This window comes from Pygocentrus nattereri, chromosome 19 (genome assembly GCF_015220715.1).
Source record: "Pygocentrus nattereri isolate fPygNat1 chromosome 19, fPygNat1.pri, whole genome shotgun sequence".
NCBI lineage: Eukaryota > Metazoa > Chordata > Actinopteri > Characiformes > Serrasalmidae > Pygocentrus > Pygocentrus nattereri.
In genome coordinates, this window is record NC_051229.1 from 20,874,341 (window position 1) to 20,893,054 (window position 18,714).

General features: G+C 37.2%; 1 protein-coding gene across 1 annotated transcript; it reads right to left on the reverse strand.

Moving 5' to 3' along the window:
* Window positions 1-472: 472 nt before the first annotated feature.
* On the reverse strand, window positions 473-18,460 carry fam102ba (family with sequence similarity 102 member Ba). Its single transcript, XM_017723247.2, has 11 exons — window positions 18,227-18,460; window positions 11,900-12,020; window positions 11,572-11,601; window positions 10,686-10,802; window positions 9,455-9,501; window positions 8,305-8,399; window positions 7,904-8,005; window positions 7,030-7,237; window positions 6,774-6,910; window positions 2,804-2,867; window positions 473-2,552 (listed from the first exon to the last, which is right to left on the reverse strand). The coding sequence occupies exons 1-11, from the start codon at window positions 18,370-18,372 to the stop codon at window positions 2,510-2,512; spliced, it is 1,110 nt and encodes a 369-aa protein (XP_017578736.1). The 5' UTR covers window positions 18,373-18,460; the 3' UTR covers window positions 473-2,509.
* Between the last annotated feature and the right edge of the window lie 254 nt (window positions 18,461-18,714).

The following is an 18,714-nucleotide window of genomic DNA, read 5'->3' on the forward strand; positions in this document are numbered from 1 at the left end:
GTTTACCTTCAAGGCTATCACGTGTTAAAGTGTTACTGCTGCTCATGTTAAATGGGAAGAACACTGTTGTAGTTTGGAAGGAATATTGCATAGGCAGTTTTGTCTATAATGCAAAAATAAAATAAAAAGATTTCCGGATTGCAAAGGTTTTGGATTCCGTTCAAGTACAAATATCAAAATAACCCAAAATGTTATATATTTTAATATATACATTTTACAGTATTACAAGCTCCAGAGTGCTTTTAAATAAACAACTATAGAAGACTGATATGAGAAACTAAATCGATTAATTAATTGAAGTAAAATTTAACACACAGAACTTCTGTATTGAGGAGTGGTCTCAGATTCCTTGTTGTAACAGCAATAAAGTACACATTATATATTTTCCAGGAGATATGTCTGAGGAGAGTAGATATAAGAAAATCCACGTGCATACAGAAAAGATAAAGGAAAAGAAGTGGAAAAACGAGAGTCAAAACTGGTCATTTTATTATTAAAATAAACAGGAAATGGGACTTGTGTAAGCGTGCAAGACCTAGTAGACCACCAAAGCCCCATCACCTTTCATCTTCCTATCCATCTTAAAATCTTTATCAAAATGTGTTTCTATTCATCCTTCTACTTTGAGAAGACAACTCAATGCTATGGGTCTGAAAGGATGTGAAGCTAGCAAGAACTTATTACTGAAATACGTTTGGGATCACTTGGATTGTGGTAAGCAGAAAATACAACCAACTTCTAAGACTGAACATGCAGATTTATTTGAAAAACTGAAAGCCCATTTACTTTAAAAGCTTTTGCTTTTTTACATTTCGCTGAGAACACAAGGGTCATTTTGATTGGAGGTTAAATACCTGAAAGGTATTGTCTTTTGTAAAGTTCACTTCACATTGTGAATACTGTTAGTAAAACCACTGACCAACTGCATATTTTAATACAAAGAGAGCATTTTAGTACACAAACACACACACACACACACACACACACACACACACACACACACACACACACACACACAAACACACACACACACACACACACAATCTAAGCCATTTATCTTTCTGGGGTGCAGGACTTGCTGGAGCCTATCCCAGTGCTCATTAGGCAGAAGGCAGAAAATCCTGGACAGACCGCCAGTCCATCACAGGGCATATTTTAGTAAAGTTTAAGTGAATTCACTGTAACACTGTAGCAGCCCTTTTCGGTTTCATCTCACCAAACATACTGTGTATCATGAAAAGTTCTTTAGGTATCATGATGTTGCAAATTTTCTTAGAAAATTACATGAGCAGCTGTGACAGCAAATAATATACAGTATTTCCAGGTGAGACAACCCTCCCAGTAATTATAACTGGGTTGTTCAACCCCCTGAATAATCAGTTCTGAAGACTGTTTGGTAATAAGACAGAAAAATTGGTTTTAGGGATATAATAAATGCTACTGTAAATAAATCGATCTGTATTGCTAATATGCCTTCCGCCCGATGACTGCTGGGATAGGCTCCAGCATCCCCCCGCGACCCTGACGGAGAAGCGGCTTAGAAAATGGATGGATGGATGGATGCATTGCTAATACTGATATGAAAAACGTTGAAAATATTTTTATTGCCCCTTCCTGGTTCTAAAGAACATGGTTGTGCCCAAGCTTTAATTTCTAATTTGATTTGTTCACACCTTTGTGCTTGAGTGTGTGCAGATTCTGTTCTTACTCAAGAACAAATCCCACATAAGAAAACACTGGTGAATGTCAGAATTGTCAAGAAAACTGCATGAGTTTTAAGAATTTTTTTCTTAAGAACAGTTGGCGAATAAGGCCCATTCATTGCTTTTATCATTTCAGATTCAACAAAACAATGAAACCGTTTGTCAAACAGGCTGTGAAAACTAGCAGAAAGAGTGTAAATTAAAACAAGGACATAATGTAGAACTGCACATAAAAGATAAAGAGCATAAACAAAGCCTTTATAAAAATGTCAAACAGTAACATCCTTTCTCCTTACTGTTGCCATCAAACTTGCAAATCAAATTAAACTATTTTAAATCCATCTGAACTATATTACAGACCAGCTGTAAAGGTTGGAAAGCTGTTTTAGGTTTTAATCCACTTGATATCAGAGAATTGACGTGAAGTGAAATGCTATGAATACTAATTTTAAAAAATGATGTTCATGTTATGTTAAATTCTTACATTTAAGAATAAAAAGTTTTTCTTTTTTGTGTAGGAATACCATACCATCATAACATTTTTTTATTGGCCAAGCTAAATTCCTGACATCTGGAAACGGTGGATTATCTAAAACATATTCCTGCAGATCAGCAGCACTCTTAGAGCTTGTCAACAGTGGGCCAAAACGTGTTGACCACTAGAGGGAGCAGTGCTTCACTGGATTTGTTTTCAGTGTTGTGTAGTGGCTGCCTGTATTGGGTAAGTTAAACAACTTCTGCCACTTTCCCCATCACTCTCTTCCTAAACAGGACACTGCCTCATCTGGGTCCAGCTCAGATTCTGCCTAGCGCTTAATAATCACCTGCTCAAAGGTACCAGCGCCAACCCTGAGAGAGAAAGAAAGAGAGAGAGGGAGGGAGAGAGGGAGTGACAGATCAACAAGCTTTATCAGCACACACCCATCAATGACCTAGTACACATAATGTTTTCATAAGATATCTGTGCCATAAATTCACTGTAATCAGCTACAGCTGACCCCATACAAACACTACCAACCATAATCAAACAGGTGCAATGACATGGAAAGACACCAGTTGCCACAGTGACCTTGGTGAAAGAGTCGCATATGAATACACACCTGGTGTGTTGTGTGCCCAACGCTGTGCTGCCGCCGGGGCCGACAAACAGCCGCAGACCTTCCTCTGTAAAACACATACACATTCAGATGATCTTTAACACAAGCACATTCCGCAAAGACACATGTCCACAAAAGGTCTAATGGACATCTTCATAAATAAAGGACTATAGATAAAAAAATGGTACTTTATTTGTTACATTAGAGGTCAGTCTGAAGAGATATAAGTAGCCTAAAATTGCTGGTACTTCAGTGAAATAATGACTCAAATAGAAGTAAAAGTACCTCTCAGAAAAAATTTCTCATGTCAAAGTACAAAACTACTTCCAATTTCTGCGTAATTAAATTAAGATATATTCAGAGTCAGAGAGGGCTGACATAAAACCTGTTACTCATGGGAAAATAGAGTTTGTTCACAGTGGTGGTGACAGGAACCAAACAACTGATGTGTGTACTGCCTCTAAAAACAACATCACAGAAAGTTATTACACTAAAGAATTATGAACATGTTGCCTGACTCCTGAGACGTTTTACAATACATTTGGCATAAAGTAGAAAATGTAGTAAAACATATGTTTGAAAATAAAGTCAAGCAGGCTGTTGTAAGGCCAAAGAAAACATAGGTATTTGGACAGTCCACTGTAAATGCTTCAGAGATGCTTATCTTGCATTTAACTTACATTCTCCAAATCATCTACTACATTTACCTGAATTTTCACTCAAAAACCTAAACCTCACCCTGGTCTTAAGCCTAACCTTAGTACTAGAAACTGGATATAGGACACATATCAGAGGTTTTGTCTAAATTTGTACTTTGATTATGAGAAGCAGAAAACCAACCACTGCAGATTTCTTTGAAAAACTCAAAGCAAGTCTCCTAAAAATAATAGAAGCTGTGATATAGGCAAAGAGTGGATATACTAAATAAAACATTTGGCATTATATTTGGTTTTGGAGGCTTCTGTGTAATTGTCTGTTAAATGTGTTTTCTGCTCAATTTCTGATATTGAACCATTAAAAACTAGTTAGAAAATTAACTAAATGAATGGGTGGTCTCTGGATTTGCAAAGTGATGAAACTGCAAACCATATAGTTCTAAACATCCTGGCGTTGATTTTTAGTGATGTTTAAATAAGTACTAATGTCCGATAAAAATTTCCAAAGCAGCTGTACAAAGAAGTCAAGCACAGACAAACTGTTAATTAACTAGACCACCTATAAATAAGTGGGGTTATCTGCGTGTGCGTCTGCAGCTGTGACCAAAGCAGGCCTTTCCGTTTAACGGGCATTGCTCAGAGCTGTGGTCTGACATGTAGGCTATACAGCTGTGTCATTTGCCCTGCTCTGTCAATACTCTACCACTACTGCAACCTAAAACCTAGTAGCCAGGACTGAATGTGTAAGTCTTTAACATAATAAGTCTTTAAAATATAACAAATCTTTAAAATAATTTAGTTGGTCAATATTTTAGCATTGCTTAGCTACATATCAAAATGACCAAAACAGGTATAATATCTCATTTAATGCACCCCGGGAGCTAAATTTTGCTTTGAAGTTTACTTTATTTTTATATTCCACAAAAAATAATTTAAAATGTTTATCTCTAAGAAATATACAGTATGTAAGTAAAACTTTCGTGCAACTTCAGCTGTTTGAAACTTATATTAAACTGAATTTCACTGGAGTTGCATAACGTAATTTGTCCTCATTTGCAAGTCAGAGCTGCGACCATCTCAATTTCAAGAAAAAGTTTCTTAAAAAAACAAATTGAAATGCAGACCATGTGATCACACACAATGATTTAAATTCCAACAACTGATTTCACCAAATCAATGAAAATTCTAATAAAACAGAAGCTGGTTTATTGGAGGGTTGAAAAGGAGATTCTCCTGATCGATTTTGTGTAAGTTTGGTAGTTTCTTTCTGAGCCAAGACAACCAACAAACGTTTAAAGCTAATTCTTGAAGCTAACATTCCTCAAGCTAACATTTCTGTAATTTCTGCTAATGCTAAAAGCTGTTTAAATGGCTAAGTCCTTCTTTATTAATCTGCTGTTATCAGAGTTAGGGTTGCAGCTAACTCTGGGGATCAAGATGATAAAAATTATTGCAGATACAGGCCTTTGATGAACGTCTAGTGCGAGTACAACCAAAATGGGTACTTAAACATTAATTTTCAAAGGCTTAGCACACAACCAGAATAATAAAGCCAAATATGTAATAAAGAACTATAAATAGACAATGAGATAAATAGTTAGATAAAAGATAGGTAAAGAAATATATGTTCTAGATCATTTCACATGCAACAACAACACAGTGAATAAAAAGTAAGCTATTAATTTAGCTAACTAGTGGAAAAACTGAATGTGTTGTGTGCCACTTTTTTGATGTTTTTAAATTATTTCTGCTTGGTGTAACTGTCAAGTTGCAAAGAAGTTATATTGCATGCAACTCACAACATGCAACTAGTTGCATGAAAGTTTCATCATATGAAAAAGTTTCACCAGAAAGTGTGAAAGCCTGTCTAAGAATGTAACAGTAAACCTGTATCACTGTATTGAATGGTGTGATGTCATTCACTGTCAAATGTCTCACAAAAAAACAGGAAAACACTTCAACCGGGTGGCAGAGTCATGATCCCAATTAAAAATGTGGCATCTTTAGTCTAATGTCTATTATCTGAACCTGGCTAAGTCATTTAAAACAAGTAAGGGTGAGTAAACATTTCAGAGGCTGCATTACAGTGTTAGTTTCTTACAGCGGTAGTTCTTACATTTGTGAGGGTTTTCAGTAGCACTGGTTTGTCTGTGCCTGTAACTATGGCAAGTACACCAAGGCACCGTTCTGCAATGACCTCAAGTGTGTATGTGCGTGTGTGTACACATGTGCGTGCATGTGCTTCATCTATTTGTTTTTGGTAGAGGAGTAACCACGGTAACAGTGTTATTCTGAGTAAGCCACAGTACCACAGATACTTCCAACATCTGTGGGAGGAAATACTAAACCAAACCTTCACATCAGTAAAAGTAGACATATCCTGGTGTAGTATTAATGTATACTGGGGGAAAAAGCACCCCCGTCTCTTTTATTACATGTTCCTGACAGGGCCTTATCTAATCTTGACACATTAACTGAATGGCTTTGGTCTTGTTCAATTTGAAAATTGATCAAAATGTCATTCCTTTGACTCTTTCTCTACATAACTTTTTCTGTATATTTCTGTCAGCTGATATATTTTTTTGTCATTGGATAAATGTGATCTACAGTTGTAGGCAAAACACTCCCAGTCAAATCACATGTTTGGCATTTGGTTATTTGCTGAGTTTAACATATGGGAAAATAATATTCAGAAGATGGAAAAATTATACAGACTACCAACTCAGCGAAATGGCAATTTTATGTTTTGACAGGACGGTAAAATGGGAAAGTTTTGTTCATATCTGTGAGTAACTATGTTATGTTACACTTAAACATGGGAGCACTGCAAAAACACGTTGTTAAGGATATGTCAGACAGTGTGGCTTTTATGGCTAAATAGCCTAGGGTGATGTTATTTAACATGTTGGCACATTGTCTACTCTGAATAAAAAACCTGAAGATGATCAGTCTCCATGTACTGAGTAGCTGTAGCTTTAGTCAATCAGGCCGTCTCTGTTCTATTACTCATCCATCATGAAACCTGCCGATTTCCTTCAGCTATTTTTGTAAAAAATCTGTTTTGAAATGTGTTCCTTTGTGTGGTGCTGATGTTGCTTTTTGCAATACCAGTTATATAATTTAAGAAGCTAAGCCACAGCATCAAAATCAGGCAAAATTCTTTTTTTTGGCCTTGTTTTTTTCTGGAAATCCATTAATGAAATGTTATGGACACATTATCAAAATCAGTTGGAACACATCCTTATTTCACAGAAGTACCAACACCTTTATTTGTGCTTGGCTTTAAATTACTCTACCCACCACTGGTGTGTACATACCTTCAGCACTGGAGTCCAGTATACTGTGGCTGAAATCTTGGCTCTGTAAGATTTTCTCTACAATGTCATCTGCATCTACTCTGGTAGTGTCCATTCTTTTCAACTGGGATTCCATTGAATCTTGTTTTACTAAGTGCCTGAGACACAAAACCCCACAATCTTAATAAATGTCACTAAGTGAAGAAGTGTATACATAAAGAAATAACTCCAAATGCAAACAGAGTATATTTTTGAGCAACAACACACACTCCTGTACCTGTAGGCTCTGTCGTTGCTGGTGCAAGGTAAATTGAGATGCTGGGGATCGCTGGCTGCAGAGGAAGTGGGATGTGAAAGGATGGGCTCTCTGTCATTGTTGACCTCTGGTAGGCTGCCCACCCCAATTGAGGCACTGCCCACTGACACATTCCGCCGGTGAGAGAGCTCCGTCAAGCTAGAGGAGCATGAGTGACTTGTGCTGTAACCTAGTGAATCAGCCATATATAGAATATAATGAATATAAATCGAAAACCACTTAAGGTTACTGAAGAGTGTTATCTATGTCTGTTTGTTTCATTAAGTCTGATTCTTCTTCAAAACACATACAAAATAACAAATATTACAATGATGATTGCTGAACTTAAGGACATATAGAACTGTATGAAACTGGAAAAGGCCTATTTAATTCCACTGGTTGTCTGAGAAATTTGTGAATTATATGATTTTGAGTATAAGCTCTTAGCTACATGTAACACATCAAAGAATGGCTGTGACATTTCTGTCACAGGGAACAAAAACTACTGCTTGCAGGAATAACAAAGTAAAGAGCAGCTTTAGTAAAACAAATTTTACAGAGCCATTCGAGTTATAATTTGGGCTATGGTGTTGATTTTGGGCTATGGTGTTGCCTCATACTCTCCTGAGAATCTCTGACAGAATGAAAATGCTCTTTAAACTTGGCACTACATAATATACAAGGTGCATGATGAGTTACTGCAATAGTACTTTATTACTAGTAGTGTACTAAATACTTTACATTAAATACTATGCTGCAAGCCTGACAGATAAATCTAAATAGTACAAATTATACTAAGCCTAGGGCCATAATCTGTCATCGTCATTACAGCTATTATGAATAGCATATTTCAAACCTGATAGTTTTGACTGCTGGCTGGCATAGCTGGAGGTTCTAGAGTGACCACGTCCACAGAGGTCCTCAAGAACAGTGCCAGAACGGTTCTTTCCTGAATTCTCTACAGAATACAGAAATCACATTTTAAAAACTTCATTCACATAACTAGCACTCATTATGCAAGTCACAAAAAAGAATTACAACAACAAAAAGGATAGTTTTGGATATTAGATATTTTGCATAGTCATTACAGAGTGAGAGTGAATGATTCACTTTGTGCTCTATGGTTTTAAGAACAATGTCAGTTTGGAGTAAAAGTGTTTGTTGTTATTTATTTCATACTGTAGGAGTGTTGTAGTCATACTAATCAAATATAACTCTTTTTGTGAGTTTACCATGTTGCTACATCATGCATCATACCATGAGCTGATTTTGATGTTTCTTCGGCTCTTCTGTCCTCATCCAGACTCTCAGATTCGCCAGGGATGCCAACGGTCCTTGCTGTGGATACAGGCCTAAAGGGGTCATTAAAAAAAGAAGATGACTTTAACAGCAAAACAGATCATTAGTTTAAATTAATACAAAGGTGCATCCAAACAACATCATCAATGTCATCTTGGGACAAACCCTTGAATGCAATAAGTTAAATGGTCTTGATGATGTATTACTTCTATTAAAAATCAAGAAAGCTGTATGGCTTCTTACAATAAACTTAATATCCAGAATGCTTCATATTCAAAAAGCAGTGGCCACATTTGCCTGATCAAATAGCCATTTTGTGACAAGAAATCACATTAAATGACTGCATGTCCTAACTTCTCATTGTTAGTAAAATACTCTAAATTCAGTTTAATAGTAGTCGACTGACAGTATAGATATCAAAACTAGACTTAATCTTGATGTTGAAAAACTGCATTTGCTATTTTTAAACTTACTATGGTAAACAATTTACTTTTAATTGTGAATAATCCATTGGTTTACATTTTTGGTGTCTAGTTTTTAACATTTCAGTCAACAGTATACATATTACTGAATAACAGTTATTATATGACAAGTGACTTCAAGCTTCTGACTGGTAGTGTATGTATTTGTACTTGTAAGGCACAGTTGTTAATAGTGTCTCATAATCTGGTGCAGACTATGCTACTATTTCACAATTGAATAAGCCAGTCAGACTGTCCGGCACCACAAAAGTAGCCAAACACATCATACTTAAAGATAACAATGACACATATAAGTATACTTAAGAAGTAATTCAAGTAAACATACTGAGCACACTGCCCTAACAATCAAGTAATCAAAGCACAGTTGATTAAACAGAGACAGAGATCAAAATGCGTTTGAAGCTCTCCAGCTCCAGTCCCTTTGATAAACACTGTATCAGAGATGGCAGGAAGTAAACGAACCAGACTTCCTGTAAGCCCTCAGACACTGCGGTCAGACACAAACCATGTCATGAAACTACGAGGTGCTGCAGAAAACCTGCCACACGTTTGCACACACGCAATCCATTGCCTGCTGCAGCACAATTTACTATTGCTATCTATTATGAACTAAGAGAAAATCTTACGTTTTAAAGCAGGGATCACCTGACATCAGCTGCATGCTGATAATCACCTTTTGAAACAAAAACAGAGACAAAGGGCCTGTTATTTATTAGAATCATTATTAAGGACAAAAAATTACACCTGAATCATAAGTATGAGCAGACAATTGCTTAAAAAATCCCCTGGAAGAGCAGAACGTTATGCTTATACATGAAATGTCTGAATTCTGAAATTCTTTTTCCTGCATTTGTAAATCTCTACAAATAAGTGGTATATTTCTCTGTAATACTAATCCTGGTGGATTCTGTGTTGGCAAATATATATGTAAAAAATATCAGATATTGGCATCAACCCACAGTTCCCATTTTGATCTCTAGTTAATAATTCCTCATTGTAATAAACAGATTTATGCCTATTTGAGCAGCATGTTTTATTTGTTACTGTACCCTTAAGACTTATATGTAAATGAGCTCTGTTCTTATTGGCTGACCTGTATTGTACCCTATATCACTTAAAAAGCAGTCCAGGCTGAACCACTATTTATAATTTAAGAGGAAGGGATGGTGCTAAACTGTTGTATGCTGAATAGGTAGACTTATGACAACGTGATGGTATTTGTGACATCACAGAAACAATGTGGGCTGATTTTACAGCATAGTTTCCATATAGGCTGCACATACAGGGAGCGAACAGTACAATTTTAAACTTTAACAGTGTTTACATAACATCAAACTACATTATTCCCAAAAAAGTTTTCCCATGATACAGGCCATTTAAAATATAATACTTTAAAAAGCTCAATCATAGAGATGCATTAAAAGATACAGGTTTTTATTTCCCCTGCAACACTGCTCTAAAGTTTACATTTATGGCATTTGCAAAAACGGTCAATTTCGAGTTTGCTGATTCTGTGATGTCAGGAAAACATATATGGGCCTTTTCAGCCTATAGTAGTTTAGCTCTGTCCATTCATGCTGATGTTTACGGAGTGTTGTAGCCTGGGCTGCTTTCTGAAAGAGGCACAATAAATGGCAGACTGTCAGAACAGAGCTAATTTACATATATAAATTTTAATGGCACAGTAACAACTCTAATTCTGAAGGTAAAGAGAGGTTAGAAAATGGTCATAGAAAAGTGACATCTTCTATCCATCCTCTAGTTACTACATAGTTAGGGCTTCACTTTATGATTCACAAATCCCTCTTGCCCACAGCACAACTCTGGACATGCAGAGGCAGGGGAGAGAGTGTATACTTTGAGTATGGAGTTGTCCTGGCGCATGTGCTTGGTGTCGTAGCCCTCTAGCAAGCAGCGCCGCGTTGTGCTGCCTGAACCAGCGAACTCAGCCAGATTCAGATCTGTAAAGCCAAGCTGTGACACACACAGACCCAAATAAATATAACAAACTAACACATGAACATTACACTTTTGTGAATGATGACTACAACAAAAGCTTATCCAAACCACACATGATAAACATTTATTTTAAACAAACAGAAAACTCGACATAAGTAGGCAAAACTGCAACTATTTTGTGCAGCAGCCCAAAATTGCTTCCACTTCCACATACTGCCAGCACCATTTATGTATTTTTCTGTATATTTCTGTATACTCACTGCAGAGATCACTGCAGTGTAACAGCACGTTGTCTCCTCTGTGGAGTACACTGTTAATCTTGTGCCGCTGCTACAGACAGACTGCTTGTCTGATTAACCTTAATTATAGGCTTTCACAGCATCACATCGTCCTGTTATATGCATGTACTTTATAGGAGAATTACACCCATATTTTTCAAAAGCTGCCAGAATTCTATAATTAAAATGCAAACAAACTAATTCAGAGTGGTTTGATGTGAAAGGCTCCATTCAAGAGAAACGTACAGAGTCACTGAAAAAATTAAATGTTGAAAGCATTGAATGCCTCTGAAATCCACCTCACGAAACGTTGGAACAGACATGAAATTGTCCCAAAAATTGTGCCTGATGTCTGAGACATTGTTTTACAATAGTTTACGATAGGATTTTGGAATAAAACACATTTATTGTAATCTATACATAGTGGAGTGGTACATGCAGGGCACGTACCCCAAAGAAAGCTTATTGTTTTACCATTATTAGCATTACATGTAAAGTCACATTACCTTCGCAAACGTCTTGCCACCTTTAAGCTCCTTAAATGACAAAGAAAAAAAACATAAAACACTGACGAAAGCAATCCACAGATAAAAGTATGCATATCCAGTCTGCAGATCTATTTATAACATTACAGCAGTCATACAAGAATATATCAAATATATTTTATGGGCTGCAAAGATCAACAGCCAAAGAATATGTTACTCACAAACGTATTTTAGATTTGCTCTGACCAAAACTTTAAGTCAGCTGCATGGAAGTCGTTAGAAATTATCCTTAAATAACAGCAATTCATTCTGCACCTTATCAGAAGAAATTCTACCTTTACTTTCTTACCTTTCTCACCGACACTCTGCACACACACGGGTCCAAAACTCCAGTTCCAGCATTTGCACTCATCTTACACAAGAAGGAGAACCTCTTCCTCCACCGCACACAGTTTGCTAGAACCGGCTCCCTAGAAAAGAAGCAATGAAACAATAGAAGCAATAAATGCATAACATGCTGCGCAATCTCATATTTTATCTATATCATAATAATTGTCACAGCATTTTCTGAGCATGTTGTGGATATTATCAGTACTTGAATACTGTCTGATTATGAAGAGAGCATAATTAATCCCCCCTTAAAATCCCAATCTTCTTACATACTTATTATTCAGTAAGAACAGGGACTTCAATGCAAATGGGTTGAGCTATTCTTAAGTTATAGAAATGTGTTTGGGCCTGTCGACAGATCCTGGTCATTTAGGGGGTTGAGTGGATTTAGTGCAGCACAGTTTGTAAAACACTGAATTAAAAACTGTAGTTGTAGATGTTTTTATTATCATTAATACAGTATTTTTAGATGTAGCACTACAGGTTCTACCACCCCACTTTCAAAAATGGGGTGCTGAGAAAAATGTAAATAAAAACAGAATGCAATGATATGCAAATCATGTAAACCATATTTTTAAAGGAAAATACTACAAAGACAACATATCAAATGTTGAAACTGAGAAATTTTATTTATTTATTTTTTTTGCCCAACAAAGTGTTCCAAAAAAATTGGGACAAAGGCATGTTGTTGTATTTTTCATTTTATAATATGCAAAATGTTATCAGTGAATGACAGGTCTGGACTGTCATCTGGCAGTGCCCGGACTCTTTTAATATGGAGCAATGCTGTTGTAATACATACAGAATGTGTTTTGACATTGTCTTACTGAAATAATTAAGGCCTTGAAAAAGACCTTGTCTGGATGGCAGCATATGTTGCCAAAACATGTATATATCATTCAGCATTAATGGGGCCTTCACAAATGTGCCAGTCACCCATGCCATGTGCACTAAGGCATCCCTATGCCATCATGAATACTGGCTTTAGAACTGTGCACTGACAACAAGCTGAGTGGTCTTTAATCTGGAGGGCACAGTGTCTGTGATTTCCAAAAAAGAATTTCAAATGTTGATTTGGACCACAGAACACTTTTACACTTCTCCTCAGTTCATTTTTAATGAACTTGGGCCCAGAGAAGGTGGGAGCATTCCTGGATGCTGTTTATAAATGGTTTTGTCTTTTAATTGGCATTTGAGGATGTAGCACCAAACTGGTTTCACAGAAAGTGTTTTTCAGAAGTATTCCTGAACCCACGCACAGACTTCCACTACAGAATCATCCCTTTTTTTAATGTAGTACCATATGAAGGCCCAAAGAACATGGCCAGCAAATAATGATTTATGGCCTTGTCCCTTACATGCAGAGATTTCTACAGATTCTCTGAATCTTTTAATGATATTAGAACCAGAATCAGAATCAGAATCCTTTATTGATCCCAGAGGGAAATTGCAGAATCTTACTTATTATCTTACATTGCATTACATTATCTTACATACTGTAGATAATGAAAAGCAAAGGTTCTCTGCTATTTTATGTTGAGAAATGTTATTCATGAATTGTTGCATTATTTGAGCATCTTTCACAGAGTGGTGAACCCCTCCTCATCATTACTTCTAAAAGCCTCTCTGGGATGCTTTTTTCCCCCAAAATTTTTGGAACATTTTGCTGGCATCAAATTTTCACATACAGCCCTGCATTTTTAGACTCAAAAGTAATTTTCAAACTAACCTAATTATAAATTACATCATCATTCTTAATGCTTGGTTATAATTTCTCTCCCGACATACTACACTAAACGCTGAGCTTCTTTCCTGGTGATACTCTGCCAGACCTCTACAGCAGTCACGTTTAGTTCCTGCTTGTTCCTGGCCATTTAACCTTCAGTTCTTCTTTTTCTAAGTGAAATACACTCAATTGTGTTGAGGTCAGGTGACTGACTTGGCATTGCAGAACATTACACTACTTTGCTTTAAAAAGTCACAAGTTGCTTTTGCTGTATGTTTCAGGTCATTGCCCACCAGCACTATGAAGTGCCATCCAGTGAGTTTTGAAACATGTGGCTGAATCTGAGCTCATAATATAGCCCGGTTCAGAATTCATCCTGTTGCTTCTATCAGAAGTCACATAATAAATACAAGGAAACCAGTTCCACTGAGAGCCATACATTCCCATGCCGTAACACTACCTCCAGCACATTTGACAGATGAGGTGGCACACTTTGGATCATGAGCAGTTCCTTCATTACTTAGTCCTCTTTTTAAGAAGGCACTAAATAATTGATTTGGCCACACCTAATGTTTTTGCTATCTGGTGGGTTTGTTGTGATTTTTCAGCACCACAGTGGCCTGCTTCACTGGCAATGACATGAATGTTAAGAGTTAACAATAACAGGCTCCAACTGCAAATGCTACAATTGAAATCAACTTTCAAACCTTTCATCTGCTTACTTGTAAGTGTAATAATGAAGGAATAACACACTGCTTCATGCAGCAGTTGAGCAGCCAATTACTTTTACACGGGAGAAATTACTAAAAATGGGAGAAAGGGTTATATATGAAAATGTTTGTAATTACTACACAGTAATTAAGGGTATTTATATTTAAATCTAAAGTCTACACTTTCAGCTCATATTCATTATTATATTTCTACTCCAGTACACTTTGGTAGACAGCCAAAATAACAATATGTTTGTTGATGTCCAAATACTTATGCACATCCTCGATGACACTACATATGCACAACAACTTTGGTAGATTTGCTGCGTCTGCCACCCGGCCTGAAAAGAACTCCATGGCAAACACTTTGAATATAGAACAACTTCAGTAATGCTATTTATCATTCAAATATCATTTTAATATCATATATTAAATATCAACTGAAACATCCATATATTTGTGAAATACAGCTTTACTGCCCTTTACTAATGTATAGTTGAAAACATAATAAAATGATTATGTAAATTAAATGCAAGTTATGTAGTAATGATAAATTATATTGTACATTTTTGCAATTTTTATCAAACCATTATCAAATAAAACCAAGGCAACCCTTAGTTTGTAAATTGAAAGAACAAAGTGGAATCATTTTGTTTTTGTATGCTCCCTGCCGCGGTGGCGCGGTGGGTCGCCTCACAGCGAGGAGGACCTGGGTTCGATTCCCCGGCCGGGTGACCGGGGTCCTCTCTGTGTGGAGTTTGCATGTTCTCCCCGTGTCTGCGTGGGTTTCCTCTGGGTTCTCGGGTTTCCTCCCACAGTCCAAAGACATGCAGTCAGGCCAGTTGGACATGCTAAATTGCCCCTGGGTGTGAGTGACTGTCTGTGTCTGTCTGTCTGTCTGCCCTGCGAAGGACTGGCGACCTGTCCAGGGTGTATCCTGCCTTCCACCCGATTGACCGCTGGGATAGGCACGGTCTTGGCTTTTGTGATACTGATACTAAAAGGCTGCAATTTGAAAATATGTGAACATCTTAATTAATCGCAGTTTCAGGTGAGTGTTTCTCTGGGTGTTTGCCTATAAATCAAGATATTCATGTCCAACAAAAGTAACCAAGCCAATATCATTGCTCCACCAATATGTTTTTAATATTACTGGAGGATGTACTGCGATACTAATACACAGCAACTGCAGTCCTGCAACACTGTCCATATTATGCAGTTCTATTGTAATGTCTTGTGTAATCTCAATCATCATTGCAACAAGAGCTTCTGCAATAAATGTTTAACATTGTTACACTGTAAAAATATTGGTGAGTGAAAACATCTTAAAGCTAGTCAATGTGTATAACATTTGCTAATGTTTTGAGTTTTAATATTGTATGACAATTTATTTCTAGACATTTTAACTTGTTCTGAGCCATTTTATCAGGAGAAATGTCCTGATTCTACTGGAAGATCATTTTGCTTGCAAGAAATAATGGCCAATCTTTCAGACTTGCCTAAGCAGTGCTGATCTGGTAACAGCGAACCATCGTCAACGTAAAAACCCCAGACGAAAACTCCATGTGGCACAGATGATGAAGCACAGACCCTCAAGAGTGCAGACCACTGGCAGCCAGAATGTTTGCACATTTGGAAAATGCCCATGGTCACCATGGAAAAGGAGGCAGGCGTGGACTGGCTTGCTCATAGTAGTTGGTTCTGCCCACAACTGCCACTGACTCATAGATGTTATCACACATCTCTCAGCCTCACTGGCCAGGAACACATGCAGCATGTTTTAAACTAGCATAGCTCTGCAGGGAATTACCTACCGCCTCAACTTTCATTTCCCAGTTACATAAGACTACGAGCTTCACTCCTCTATTATCACTAAGTTACTGCTACCACCCTTACCATAACTATAGCAACCACTCATTACATGCATAGTATGTGCATGCATTACTGCTACTGTACCATTTGTATCTACACATATTTTTATTTCTTTATTTATTTTTTAACTGGTTGCTCCGTTATTACCAACCACAGGGAGAGGATGTCAGCTGGTGTCATATCTGCTCAATTACAATTCTTTTGTTAAGAAGCAAGCCTGTTTTCATAACTTAAGGACAATTCTTAAGAATGTTTTTTTTTCTTGATAGGCCGCAAAATGGCACATTTTAAAACAGCACACTGTTACAATTAACTGATTAAGCTATTCTATAGGGTCCCATTCCAGCCAGGTAGGGGAGACAAAATGACCTATGTTTATTTTCCTTCCCTTTGTCGGACAGCAGTGTTTTGACTTAGTAACTTGAAATAATGATGTACTATGTGAAAATAATGACTTGAAACTGTGATGCAGTGTGTTACAAAACACACACACACATACTTTTAAAATGAGCCCAACTGTAAAAAAATGAATGCCACTGGAGTTTCTCTGTCTAAGGTGCTATGAAAAGTGTTGTTTGGAGCAATGCCTCAGAACAACCACTTTCAGTTCCTCATAGAGCCGTTCACTAAATGGTTCTTTAATGGATTCGCTCAATAAAAGGTGCTTTAGAGATGCAAAACTGGTTCTTCTAAGCATTGTTCCAAGGAACCCTTGTGGACCCTTTAAAAGTGAAAGCTTTTTAAATTAGCTCATGTTCATCATCTTATGAGTGTGTGCGAAAATATAGAGGCCTCTCACTTACAGAAAGGAACTCTTTGTAGAACCAATCACTCAGATGATGGTCCTCAACTACGAAACTGAATGGGCTCAGAACTCAGCTGATTAGGTGACATTCAGGTTTATTACTCAGTTTGGGACACTTCCACTAGGCACTTGATTGATTTAACTGCTCAAGATTCTACCTCATTAATCAGAGCTTACAAGAGATCACGAACGTTAATCATTTCTTCTATTAATGGCTTAAAATGACAACACTATATCAACTGCTGTCATTGTGCCTATGAACTAGAAAGAGCAAAGTTTATTGCTTGCCAATCACGTTAGTTTGGTATGAAGCAAAAACTCTGGGGCTCTTCAATATAAACTCACAAAGGCTCTGAGGTTGCCCACTTTCACACGAATGATTTTGCTCACACTTTTTTTTGCACAACTCTGTATGTATCTCTGCACTGCACAGCAATAGTTAAAGAGGAACTCCACCAACTCTTTAAAATTGCTGAATAATTGGGTGATACTATAAAGTTATTAAGATAGGGTTGCTGTGAACTGCAATATTCTAGAGAAGTGTATCAAGTCATAATTGTTCACAGAGGTGGTGATAGGAACTGGACATCTGACGGGTTATATATGCATGGATCTTAAATAAAAGGCTATGTTTGTGTAGAGACACCTGGTTTCTGTCACCATCACTGTAAAGAAACCTGGGTCAGTATTTTTCCATACTTACAGCGAACTGTTTAACGTCAAACAGCTCTAAATTACGTTGCTTACAACTCATCAATTGTATTATACAATGTTTTTTGAAAAACGATGGAATTAATCTCTAAGCTGCAGTTTCGTGCCTTGCATATACTGTCTGTTCAAAGGGGTTATAGTGCCCATTCATACAATGCCTGCAAGATTAAGGAACTAACTAACTAAGGACTTTTCTATATTCTGTGTGTGTGTGTGTGTGTGTTACGTTCCGCTGGTGATCTACTAATTTCTTTAGAAAAGTGAAAACGAGAAAGTGGTCAGCCCCATAGCACAAGCCTGTCTGAGATTTACAAGTTTCCGTTTCCAACTCAGTAGCTATTAATGCCAATACTGTCAAGTAGTGAGTTTCTATGTTCAGAACTGCAACTTTTTCAACTACCTCTAATTAGCGTTAATGAGGGACTTGGCAAAGAAATAAACAGCAGATTTTGGACTTCTTACCTTGATGACTCCCCCGTGAAGCCTCCATCCGTCAGCCTGACTTTACAAAACAAAACACCGTTCACAAATGGCACAGACGACAGTTCTTCCAACTCGAAATCTACTTTAAATTTGAATTTCTTTTTCTTCATCATGATGAAAGACATTAGGCTGTTATAAAGTTAGCTAATATTGAGCGAGACAGCCTCTTTCTGGAGAGTGTCAGGTTCAGCAGCGGCTGGCAGCCCGAGTCAGGGATCCTCGTCTGTAACTGCAAACGTTGGAGCGTTTTTTTCAAGCGAGCCGTTGAGCGAATGAATTTTAAGCAGCCTCTACTCTTCAAAATAAAAGTCCTTCGGGCCGTGTGGCACTTCTGCTGCGTTCCGGTTTACAATAATAATAATAATCATAATAATAATAATAAAAACGTCGAGTGCCTTTCAAGTCATGTAAATTAAACACTGGTGTTCACTCTGTCGAGTAGTGTTAGTTAAGTAACAATAAATACG

Bases quoted from the DNA above. Each gene is read 5' to 3' on its own strand.
- fam102ba (XM_017723247.2), bottom strand. From the start codon at position 18,372: ATGTCTTTCATCATGATGAAGAAAAAGAAATTCAAATTTAAAGTAGAT. The intron at 10,803-11,571 runs GTAATGTGACTT...TGTGTGTCACAG, and splicing joins GTGGCAAGACGTTTGCGAAG to CTTGGCTTTACAGATCTGAA. The intron at 8,006-8,304 runs GTATGATGCATG...TGTATTCTGTAG, and splicing joins AACATCAAAATCAGCTCATG to AGAATTCAGGAAAGAACCGT.